This window comes from Hyperoodon ampullatus (assembly GCF_949752795.1).
Source record: "Hyperoodon ampullatus genome assembly, chromosome: 9".
Taxonomy (NCBI): Eukaryota; Metazoa; Chordata; class Mammalia; order Artiodactyla; family Ziphiidae; genus Hyperoodon; species Hyperoodon ampullatus.
This window is the reverse complement of record NC_136922.1, coordinates 104,244,275-104,256,485: the sequence shown is the minus strand read 5'-3', so window position 1 is coordinate 104,256,485 and position 12,211 is coordinate 104,244,275. Positions and strand designations below refer to the sequence as shown.

The 12,211-nt window shown below is 38.9% G+C and overlaps 1 protein-coding gene across 7 annotated transcripts in view; it reads right to left on the bottom strand.

Moving 5' to 3' along the window:
* ACTR3B (actin related protein 3B) overlaps positions 1-12,211 on the bottom strand; it is a 62,924-nt gene that overhangs the window by 30,712 nt on the left and 20,001 nt on the right. For all 7 annotated transcript variants that reach the window (XM_079711170.1, XM_079711173.1, XM_079711175.1 and 4 more), the window contains exons 3-4: positions 1,295-1,419; positions 518-628 (exon numbers count right to left, since the gene is read on the bottom strand). In XM_079711170.1, coding sequence (XP_079567296.1) covers positions 518-628; positions 1,295-1,419 — 236 coding nt within the window. The remainder of the gene's footprint in view (positions 1-517; positions 629-1,294; positions 1,420-12,211) is intronic.

Here is a 12,211-nt window from a genome sequence, read left to right as displayed (position 1 = left end):
GCCCAAGGGAGAGAATCTTGATCAATCTAAACCTGTCAAGGTAATTCCATTCCCCTTGCAAGGGACCAGGCTAGGCATGGATGGATGGGGTAAATCTGCTGGGAAGGTTTCTAGGAAAGGGATTCTTAATTCCTAAAAAGTGCTTCTACCTCTGACAGCAAATACAACAAGAGGTGGTAAAGGAACTTGGACAGCCATCCTGGGGCTTGAAGGTAACCAACACAAGAGGCCAAACTACTGAATTAGGCTGGTCCTTGCCTCCATCCCTGAGCTGCTGAAATAACGAGCCCTGGAGTGGCCTGACTCTGGCCTTTTTGTTTCATGAGATAATAAGCCGCTTTTGGTTTTCAGGCATTTTTGTTGAGCTTTCCGTTATTTGCCCAAAAAGCACCCCCATTCATACAAACAGCTTTAGCAGGCATTAAAAACTCCCCAGGGAAGAACATCTTGGGGAGTGTTAAAATCTACGCAACTTGGAATTTACAGGGATATATTCCTCTTAGGTCCAGTTACTCACCATTAAAAAATAATGATCCTCAGGCTCAGCTCGAAGATATTTAAAAATCACTTGTTCCATGAACCTTTCCATTAGATCCCAGTCTTCAATTATTCCGTGTCTTATTGGCCACTAAAGCAAGAGAAACCAAACTACATCAAGCTTCAGTTCACATCAGTAAGAGCAACAGTTTAACAACAGCACTGGCCCGGAAGAGATGGAAGACGGCAAGTTGTTGAACAGTGTTCCTCTGCATGGAGTGTATGCTAATTTATATAAAGAAACAACAGGCACTTGACCAGAAAGATTACATGACATTACTGTTTATATTCTACTCCACCCATTTCTAAGCACAAAGAGTCGTCTTAACAATGGGGTAACAGATGGAAAAGCAGAGCTAATCGACAATACCATTCGATCTGGAGTTTGGGGAGTGTTTGTTTTAGAACAAATGTCTAGTTAGATAACTTTAGTGCTTCTTTTTAACTGATCAATCTGCAACTTTCCACATATGACAGGTTAATTAGTCAACCTGCAGGTTTCCACAGGAACAGACCTTGCTTTCCACACAACCCAGCGGTCCCTGAGTCAACTCTGCATTTGTAAGTTCACTTGATTCCCCACATCAAAAATACCCTCATCAAAAACAACAACAAAGCCTCTTTTCACACGTAAGAATAAAATCTATTCTACAACTCACAAGTACAGTTTCTACATAAAGCGCCACTTTGCATCACTCATCCTGCTGCTCTGCTCTTGGCTGTGCACTTGCAGAAGCGGATCCCAGTAGGCGTTTACCTTTGTGGCGTACGTGGGTTTGTCTATGGCTTCGTCCCCTATGAAGAAGTCCAGGTCGTCGACACCCCTCAACACCCTCCTCTGGGCTTGGTCGACCACCTTTGCAGACTCTCTGATGGCAATACCTTGGGAAAAACAGCACAAAGAGTCCATCACCACACTCATTCATTTCAACGATCAAGAGAGGATGATAAAATCCCTATGTATGGACAAGTAAATTTCCAATGTTAGGGTTTTATTTGGGGTCGAGTGTGTTCATAGAAAAGACTCTACCAATGAGTACATAAAGTAATACAGAAACAAGTTACCATGTTCCAGCACTGTTTTCAGCATGGCACAAAAGAACTCAGCTGGTCTGCTTTTAATGCTGACAAAAGCTACATTACTAAATTTCTCAGTTTCATCTGAAAAAAATTCCTCAAGATAGTAAGTGAAATGCCCATGGAGTATCAAATAGGTTCCAAATTTTAAAATACAATATAGGAGACAAAATTTTAAATATAATACAGAAGAAAAGAGTAAACTGAAAAACGCCTCATGTCATTTTCATGAAACTCTGTCAGATTTAAAACATATTTTTAGTCTTGTTACCAAAAAAAAAAAAAAACCTGATTTCCCATTAAAAGAAAAACTAAGAGGTTGCTGACTAGTATCTGACAAAAAGAAAAGTACAATAATCAAACAATTGTATTATGTAAAAATATTAATGGCTTTTTTGAAACATTATTTTAATAAGAGCTTTACCTTGATACTTAGGAATATACTTAGTAGTAAATAATCATATAAAACTTAACTCCAGAATTAACATCTAATGAAATGTGGAAAGCTTCACAAAGATTCAATTTTCCATTTAAACTCCTAACCCCTGGTTAAACTCTGAGTTCCTAAAAACTACTCTTCATCAAATTTATTCCAAAACAAATCAGTAAACAAATACAATTATTTTTAAAGGTAGATTATCTGAAATCCCCCATTTATCACAAATGAAGAATAGCAACAAAGCTACGGGAGTGAATTTTAATCCTTTTTCTCAGAAAGCTATCTTTAAGTAACAGGCTGAAGAGGTGGAAAAAAAAAAGGACAGAAATCACTTTGCCCATCTCCTTTTCTCACTCCAACTCATTGCCACATTTAGTCTCGAAGCTTTCAAGTTACGAAAGGTGGCGCAAATCTAAAGGACAGAATTTCTGCAGGAAATGCTGGGGGCTGAGCCCAGAGAAAGCATCCAGGTCAGAAGCAGTGAGCCCGTCAGGGCCACGGGGCTGCGAATGGGGCCAGAAAAGTCTGGAGGGCCAACACTTACTACGGCAACCTGTGGAAACAAACGCAACCCATCTCTGAACACCGACCATGCCATCCAGTGGCACACTGACACAGAATCATCCGATGCACCAGTTAGCATTTCAAGGGCCCCTGGAGAGAGGGCTTGCAGCAGACCTCAAAACTCCTCGCCATGTGGCAGTGCCAGATTCCACCCTCTGGGCAAGACCAAACTTAACTATGCACAAATTTAGAATTAAACTTCCAAGTCAACATAAAGACTGCAAAGAGACAAAGACAAAAAGATTCTTCATTTCATGACTTCATTCAAGTCTGTCAAAAATTTGAGGGCAATATATCTAACCAAGAGAAAACTCACCACCTTAAAGAAAACAATGCTAACCTTAGTGAGAATGAAGCTACCATACTCAAAAATTCACCTGACAACAAAGTAAATCTTATCCCTCCCAAAAGGGAGATGTAAGTACTCTGACCCCAAATCACAGGAGATCTATGTTTTAGTGGCCCTTAGCAGCAGTAGCAGCAACAAACCATAAAGCGTGCTTCTTTTAACTATTACACGGAAGCAACTACAGCCATGAAAGAGAGTAAAGGTTTATGGAGCTTATATTCAAAATCTTTTGTTCATACCTATGAAAAGCATGTGGTCCAAACAGTCCTTGCGAACATGATGGAGAAATGTGTCTAAAGAGTAGCTATCAGTGGGCATCTCTGAGTATTCAGGGAGTATATACATGACTCATCGGAGGACACAGATCTAAATCACCCGCAGCTTTCTCCAGCACACCACAGCTTCCTACAGGACCCTGACTCAGGTGTAAACAAAGACAACAAGTGTGCGGAGAACATTAAGATGGAAAGGACAACAAATATAACAGATACCAGGATCAGCACCTAAACATTCCAACAGCTTACACACATGTGGCATCTCCATGCAATGGAGTATCATGAGGCCACGAAAAGCAATGAAGGAGTTCATGAAGTGACCCACAACGTTCTCAAAGATGGAGCATCAGGAGAAAAAAAGCAAGGTGCAAAACAGTGTCCGTGGTATGCCACCACTTAGGTAAAAACATGTCTGTGTATATTTGCTGGTACATGTAGAGTTACCTCAGGAAGGAAGAAACCAGAAACAGTAGCTGCCATCTAAGAGGGGAAGTGGGTGGTAGAGAGTTAATTTTCACTGTGCATCTTTTTACAGCATTTAATTTGTATGTCACATGAATGTATTATTTATTCAAAATTAATTAAATTTGGACTTCTTCTGGAAAGGTGGAGTAAACATACTTTTCCCTACTCCTCTCACTAAGCGCAGCTAGAATCCCTGGACTTTATATTTGAAAAGAAACATAAAAATGCTGAGCGGTGAAGAGAAAGCAGCAGACTGGCTAGAGACCTCAGGACCCAAGGAACAACACGCTGGTGACTTTTAGGTTTTCATTTGTTTCATGTGTCCTACACTGGCTGCCAGGGAAGCCAACAACCCAGAAACACCAATGGGAACAAACAAACACAGTCCCCCAAAGCCTGCTGTCTCCAGCCAAAGGAGGTGAAAGGGGAAGTGAAAACATACAACTGCCCAACTCCAGTCAAACACGACAGAAAAACAAACCCCCCACGCGCAGTGTAGACACCACGCGGGAGCCTGGACTCATTCCACCCCTCTGCCTCCACGCCGGGGTCCTGCCAGAGGAGGCCCGGTGGAAAGCCAGCACTTCCACCCCTCACCCTCCCGGCGGATGGTACCTGCAGAGCCCTAGTCAGGGGTCTGATCCCCTGCCCACACTCAGCAGCAACATGGAGCCCCTCCCCAAATGAGTGTCAACAACGGCCAAGAGGAAAACCTGAACTTCAGCCCCAAACTGGCATTAACAAAGGGTATCCCCCTTCCCCTGCTGGAGCGATATCAGAAATGACTTGCCAAAGCGTAAGATTTAAATAAGATCTGGAATCTCATAATATAATACCCAAAATGTCCAGGTTTCAATAAAAAAAAAAAAAAACTCTCGCCATAGCAAGAACCAGGAATATCTGAAGTAAAATGAGAAAAGATGATCAATAGATACCAACACTGAGATGACACAGATAATACAATTACCAAACAAGATTTTAGGAGCCATCATAAAATGCTTCAATGAGCAACTACAAATGCACCTGAAACAAATGAAAAATAAAAGGAAGTCAGCAAAGGAACACAAAGTCACAGCAAAGATAAAAGATATAAAGACAAAACCCACATAAATTTTAGAACCAGAAAACACAATACCTGAAATAAAAATGTCAATGGATGAGCTCAGCAGCAGAAAACGACAGGAGAAAGTCAATGAACTTGAAGACAGCAACAGAAATAACCCAACCTGAACAACAAAGAGAAAACAGACTGAAAAACAAATGAACAGGGCTTCAGGGACATGTGGGCTGGACAACAGCAGATCTAATATTCATGTATTCCGAGTCCCAGATGAGAGGAGAAAGGAGGTAGGGCTGGAAAAGCATCCAAAGAAATTATGATTAAAAATTTGTCAAATTTGGGAATTCCCTGGTGGCCCAGTGGTTAGTAATCCGCGCTTCCACTGCAGGGGACCTGGGTTCGATCCCTGGTTGGGGAACTAAGATCCTGCAAGCTGTGTGGTGAGAAAAAAAAAAAAAATTGGCAAATTTGGCAAAAAAATAAAATAAACCTATAAATTTAAGGTTGAATAAACTCCAAAGAGGATAAACCCAAAAAAATCCAAAAACTAAAGAGCAAAGAAAAAATTCTGAACGCCTCCAGCAAATTTCTCATCAGAAATCAGGTAGCCCAAAAGGAAGTTGCATATTTTCAAGTGTTGCGAGAACTGCCCACTCAGGATTCTATATTCAGCAAAATTTCCTTCAAAAATGAGGAGCAAATCTAGACATTCTCAGATGAACAAAAACTAACAGAATTTGTCACCAACATATCTACTCTAAAAGACTGGCTAAAGAAAGTTCTCTAAACAGAGAGGAAATGATAAAAGAAGGAATCCTGGAACATCAGGAAGAAAGGAAGAACAAGAGCAAAAATATGGAAATTACAATTACTTTCCTTCTCCTCTTGTGTTTGCTAAGTTATGTTTGGCAGTCAAAGCAAAAGTTATAATGCTAATGTGCTTCTCAATGTATAACCTCAATTATAACAGAAAGGGAGGAGGGTAAAGGGACATAAAGGGAGATAAGGTTTCTACATGTCACTGAAACTGGTAAATGCTGACACCACAGACGAAGAAAAGCTATGTATATATAAGATAATAGCTAGACCAACCACTTAAAAAGCTACACAGAGAGAAGCACTCAAAACACCACAGATATGGGACTTCCCTGGTGGCCCAGTGGTTGGGACTCTGCGCTCCCAATGCAGGGGGCCTGGGTTCAATCCCTGGTCAGGGAACTAGATTCCCACATGCTGCAACTATGAGCCTGCATGCCACAACAAAGATCCCACGTGGCACAGCTAAGACCCAGCGCAACCTAAATAAATAAATAAATAAGACACCACAGGTAAGTCAAAATGAAATTCTAAAACATACTCAAGTAATCCATAGGAAGTTAGGTAAAACAAAACAAAGAAATGAAAAACAGCAAGAACAAACAGAAAAAGAACTAATCAATAATCACAATAAATGTAATGGTCTAAACACACCAGTTAAAAGACAGATATTGGTAGAGTGGATTAAAAAAACATGACTGAACTCTACATTGTCTATGAGAAACTCTCTTCAAATATAACAATATACAGGCACACCTGGTTTTACTGTGCTTTGCTTTTATTTAGTCTTTTTTACAAATTGAAGGTTTCTGGCAACCCTGAGTCAAGCAAGTCTACTGGTGCCACTTTTCCAACAGCATTTGCTCACTTCATGTCTCTGTGCCACATTTTGGTAATTCTCAGAATATTTCAAACTTTTTCATCATTACTATATTTGTTAAGGGGATCTGTGATCAGTGATCTTTGATGTTACTACTATGACTTGCTGAAGGCTCAGATGATGGTTAGCAATTTTTAGCAATAAAGTTTTTTTGTTTTTTTTTTTTTGCAGTACGTGGGCCTCTCACTGCTGTGGCCTCTCCCACTGTGGAGCACAGGCTCCGGACACGCAGGCTCAGCGGCCATGGCTCACGGGCCCAGCTGCTCCGCAGCATGTGGGATCCTCCCGAGCCAGGGCACGAACCCACACCCCCTGCGTCGGCAGGCAGACTCTCAACCACTGCGCCACCAGGGAAGCCCACAATAAAGTATTTTTTAATTAAGGTACGTACACTGTTTTTTTAGACATATGCTATAGCACACTTAACAGATGGCAGTACAGTGTAAACATAACTTTTAAATCGACTGGGAAACCAAAATTTCGTGTGACTCGCTTTATTGTGATATTCACTGTATTGCAGTGGTCTAGAACCAAACCCACAACATCTCCAAGGTATGCCTGTATATAGGTTAAAACTAGAAAGATGGAAAAAGGTACTCCACAAAAATATTAATCAAAGAAAGTATGAGTGGCCATACTGCTATCAGAAAAAGTAAACTTTATAGCACAGAAAATTACCACTGATAGAAAGGGACATTAAATAGCAGTAGTCAATCTGTCAAGACAGAGCAATCCCAAATGTGTGTGTACCAAAGAATGCTGCAAAACATGAAACAAAAACGCAAAGGAGAAAAAGACAAGTCCATAATTATAGATATAGACTTTACCTCTCTCTCAACTAGTGATGGAACAAGTAGAGAGAAAATCAGCAAGGATATAGAAGAACTCAACACCATCAACCTACAGGATCTAACCGACATGAAGAGAACATTCCCCCCAACAAGAACAGAACACACATTGTTTTCAAGTGCACATGGGACCAAAATAAATCTAACACTGGACCATAAAACGAACCTCAACAAGTTTAAAAGAATTAAAACCATAAGAGTGTGCTTTCTGACTACAATGGAATTAACTCAGAAATCAATAACAGAAAGATAATGAGAAAATCCCCCAAATACTTGGAAACTAAACAACATAGGTCTGAATAATCCATGGATCAAAGAGGAAGTCTCAGGGAAAATAAAAACTGCATGAACAGAAGGAAAATTAAAATACAAAATATTAAAATGTGTGGGACATAGCTAGAGTAGTGCTAAGAAGGAAATTTTTAACACTACATGCTTACATTAGAAAAAAGAAGAAGTCTCAAATCAATAATCTAAGTTCCCACCTTAAGAACCGAGAAGAGTAAAATAAACCCAAAGCAAGAAAATGGAAGGAAATAAAGAGCAGAAATTAATGAAATTTAAAACAGAAAAAATAGAGAAAAATCAATGAATCAAAAAGCTGATTCATCGAAAGTTAAAACTTTTGCTCTGCAAAAGACCCTGTGAAGAGGATGAAAAGACAAGCTAAATGATGGGAGAAATTACTTGCAAACCACATGTCTGACAAACGACTCATATCTAGTATATACAAAGAACCCTGAAAACTTAACAGTAAAAATACAAGCAACATTATTAAAAAAAGAGCAAAAGACACGAAGAGACATTTCAAAGACGATATTCAGATGGCAAATAAGCACATGAAAAGATGTTTGCCATCACTGGCCGTTAGGGAAACAAAAATAAGGAGGAGAATGAGACATCACTGCATACTTACCGGAACAGATAAAGTAAACCAGTGACAATGGCAAACGCTGTCAAGGTGAAGCTGGCTCTCTCATACATAGCTGGTGGGAGTGCAAAATGACACAGCCACTGTGGAAAGCGCTCTGGTAGTTACTGAAAAACACTAAACACAAACTTGCCATACAACTTGTGCTATGCACAGGATTTATCCAGAGAAATGAAAAATTATGTCCACGCAAAGACCTGTACACAACTGTTCATAGCAGCTATATTTGTAACAGCTAAAAACTGGAAATAACCGAGATGCCCCTCAAAAGAAGAATGTTTAAACATCTGTGGTACACATCCACACACTGGAATAATACCACTCGGCAATAAAAAGGGACAATCTACTGATACATGCAACAACCTGGATGGCACCCAAGGGCTTTATGCCAAATGAGCAAGCTAATCTCAAAAGGACACATATACTGTATTACTCCATCTCTATAACATCCTCTAAACAGCAAAATTATGGAGACGGAAACAGATTAGTGGTGGTCAGTGGGCAAGGACGGTGGAGGGGAGGGATATACGTGTAATTATCAAGAAACAACATGGGAAATAACACGTGTAATAATAAAATAATAACACGTGTAATTATCAAGAAATAACACAACTTCTTTGTGGTGATGAAATAGTGCTATATCGTGACTGCAGTGGTGGTTACAGGCATCTACACATGGGATAAAATGACAGAGAACTGCACTTACACTGTTCCAACGTCAAACTCCTGGTTTTGATATTGTACTATGATTGTGTAAGATGTAACCTTTGGAGAGAACAGGAAAAAGGGTACACAGGACCTCTCTAAACTCTCTTTACAACTTCCTGTGACTCTATATATTTCAAAATAAAATATTTTAAACACAAATAAAATACAGTTGTAAGGTATGTATGAGCTTGTAAATTATTTAAACAAATTAAAAAACAAAGCACCTCAGTTAGCTATAATGATGAATCAAAACTAACAAGATTAAACTTAATAAAGAACAAGGTAAAAAAAGTTCTGCAGATCAAAAAAAAAAAAAAAACTGTATGGGTATAGAATGTGTATAACCAGAAGACACAGGCTATTCTCCAAGTGCTAAAAAGTCATCAGAAAGCAATCTAAGGAAGATTATCAGGGAGAGTATATCTAAGGAAGAATATACCTAAAGATTTAGATAAAAATTCTATATCTCAAGAACACTTGCTACAGCAGTTGACAGACAACAGTAATTATTTTTTAACATTTATTTATTTGTTTGTTTATTTGTTTGTTTGGCTGTGCCAGGTCTTAGTTGCGGCACACAGGATCTTTGTTGCTGCACGTGGGATCTTCGTTGCGGCATGCGGGATCTTTAGATGCAGCATGTGGGATCTTTTAGTTGCAGCATGTGGGAACTTTAGTTGCAGCGTGCAAACTCTTAGTTGCGGCATGTGGGATCTAGTTCCCTGACCAAGGATCAAACCCGGGGCCCCTGCATTGGGAGAGCAGAGCCTTAGCCACTGGACCACTAGGGAAATCCCAACAACAGTAATTTTTAAAATAAAAATATCCAGTATATTTCTCAAAAGAATGTCAAACATTTTACTAAACCTTCAAACAATAATTCCTAACTTATATAAACTATTCCAAAGAACAGAAAAGAAAGCTAACAACCTCATTTCATAAAGCCAGTATAATTTTGATGTACAAACCAAACAAAACTAGTACAAAATAAAGAAAATTATAGACTAATCTCACTTTTGAACATTGATAGAAAAATCCCAAATAAATATTTGCAAATACAATTCAGCATGTACTTGATATTTCATAACCAAGTAGGGTTTATCTCAAGAATAAAATAAAAGTGTTCAACATTTGAAAAATATATCAATGTAATTCATATTAGGAGCCTAAGTGTCAAAACCACATAATCATCTCAAGAGATACACAAAAAGCCTTAAATGTCAACATCTATTCATAATTTTAAAAAAATTTTTTTTAATCTCTTAGTAAACTAGGGATACAACGGCACTGTATTAACCTGAAAAAGCATTTCCACAAAAGCCTACAGCAATCACTAGTGAAACAGTAAAATCATTCTTTTTAAAACAGAAAGACAAAAGCACCAGCTATCCCCAGTTCTAGTCACTGACAGAAGTTCTAGCCACTGATAGAAGTTCTAGCCAGTGCAGCCAGATCAAGAAAAAAATATGAAGTACTGGGGTTGGAAGAGACAAAATAACCATTATTTGCAGTTAATACAATAGCTTGCATAGAAAACTTAAGAGAACCTGCAAGCTATTTGAACAAATAAGACAGGGCAGCAGGACTGTTGGATTCAAAAACAACTTTAAAAATTCAGCAGCATTCCTACTATGGTGGCAACAATTAGAAAATTTAATTAAAAAAAAATTCACAACAGCAAAAAAAATAAAGGTACCTAAAAATAAATATGGCAAAAGGTATGTATGAGCTTTTTAAAGGATACTGAAAAACATTACTGAAAAACATAAGAAACATGAAAAAACAATAAAACATATATACCATACTCCTGGATAGGAAAATTCAATTCATAAAGATATCAAATTTTTTTTAATATTTAGTTATTTAGGCTGCGCCATGTCTTCGTTGTGGCATGCGGGATCTTCGTTGCAGCATGCAGGATCTTTAGTTGCTGCATGCATGCAGGATCTAGTTCCCTGACCAGGGATCGAACTCAGGCACCCCGCATTGGGAGTGTGGAGTCTTACCCACTGGACCACCATGGAAGTCCCAAGATATCAAGTTTTTCCCAAATTAATCTACAAATTCAATGTGTCTCTAATCAAAATCCCATCATAATTTTTCATTGACCTTAAACTGATTCTAAAATTTATGATAAAGAGTAAGGGCCTAAGAATAGTCAAACCTACTCTGAGAAAGAAAAAGGAGAAGGAACCAGACCTATCGGATATAAAGAGACATGCCAAAGTAATAGTATTTAATACAGTATGAATTTGCAACAGAAAAACACCATAAATATTCCCAACCATACACAGTGCCTCAATATGATTGAAGAGGCACCCTCCAATAAGTGGTGCTGGGGCAACTGGCCTTCCATTTGGAAAACAACTAACTCTCTCTCCCACACCATAAAAAAACATTTTTTTTCTTAGAAGAAAATACAGACAGTCTTTATGACTTTAGACTATAAATGCATTTTTTAATAGAAACAAATTATAAAAAAGGTAAGACTGAAAAACTGAACTACATGAAACTTTTAAACTTCTGGGATTAAAAAATAATTTTAAAGACATCTTAAAATAGGAGAAGAGGGACTTCCCTGGTGGTGCAGTTGTTAAGAATCCCCCTGCCAATGCAGGGGACACGGGTTTGAGCCCTGGTCCGGGAAGATCCCACATGCCGCGAAGCAGCTAAGCCCGTGCGTCACAACTACTGAGCCAGCGTTCTACAGCCTACGAGACACAACTACCGAGCCCACGTGCCACAACTACTGAAGCCTGCACACCTAGAGCCTGTGCTCCGCAACAAGAGAAGCCACTGCAATGAGAAGCCCGCGCACCACAACGAAGAGTAGCCCCCGCTCGCCACAACTAGAGAAAGCCCACGCGCAGCAACGAAGACCCAACGCAGCCAAAAATAAATAAATTAATAAATTAATTATAAATAAATAAAATAGAAGAGGATATTTATAAGACATTAGTATTCAAAGTATACACAGAGTTTCTGTAACTCCATAAAAAAGACAAAAAAATGCAACAGAAAAATGGGCAAATACACAGACAATGAAAGGTGCTCAACCTTCCTAGTAATCAGAGAAATGCAGACTTATAAAATGAGACATCATTTTACATTCATTAGACTGGCAAAAATTTAAGTCAAATAAGATCAACTGTCATCAAGGATGTGCAGAATCAGAAACACCCATCCACTGCTGATGGGCATTTAAATCAGTCCAGGCGCTCGGAAAAGCCGTTTGGCAATAGCTGACAAGGCTGAAGAGGTG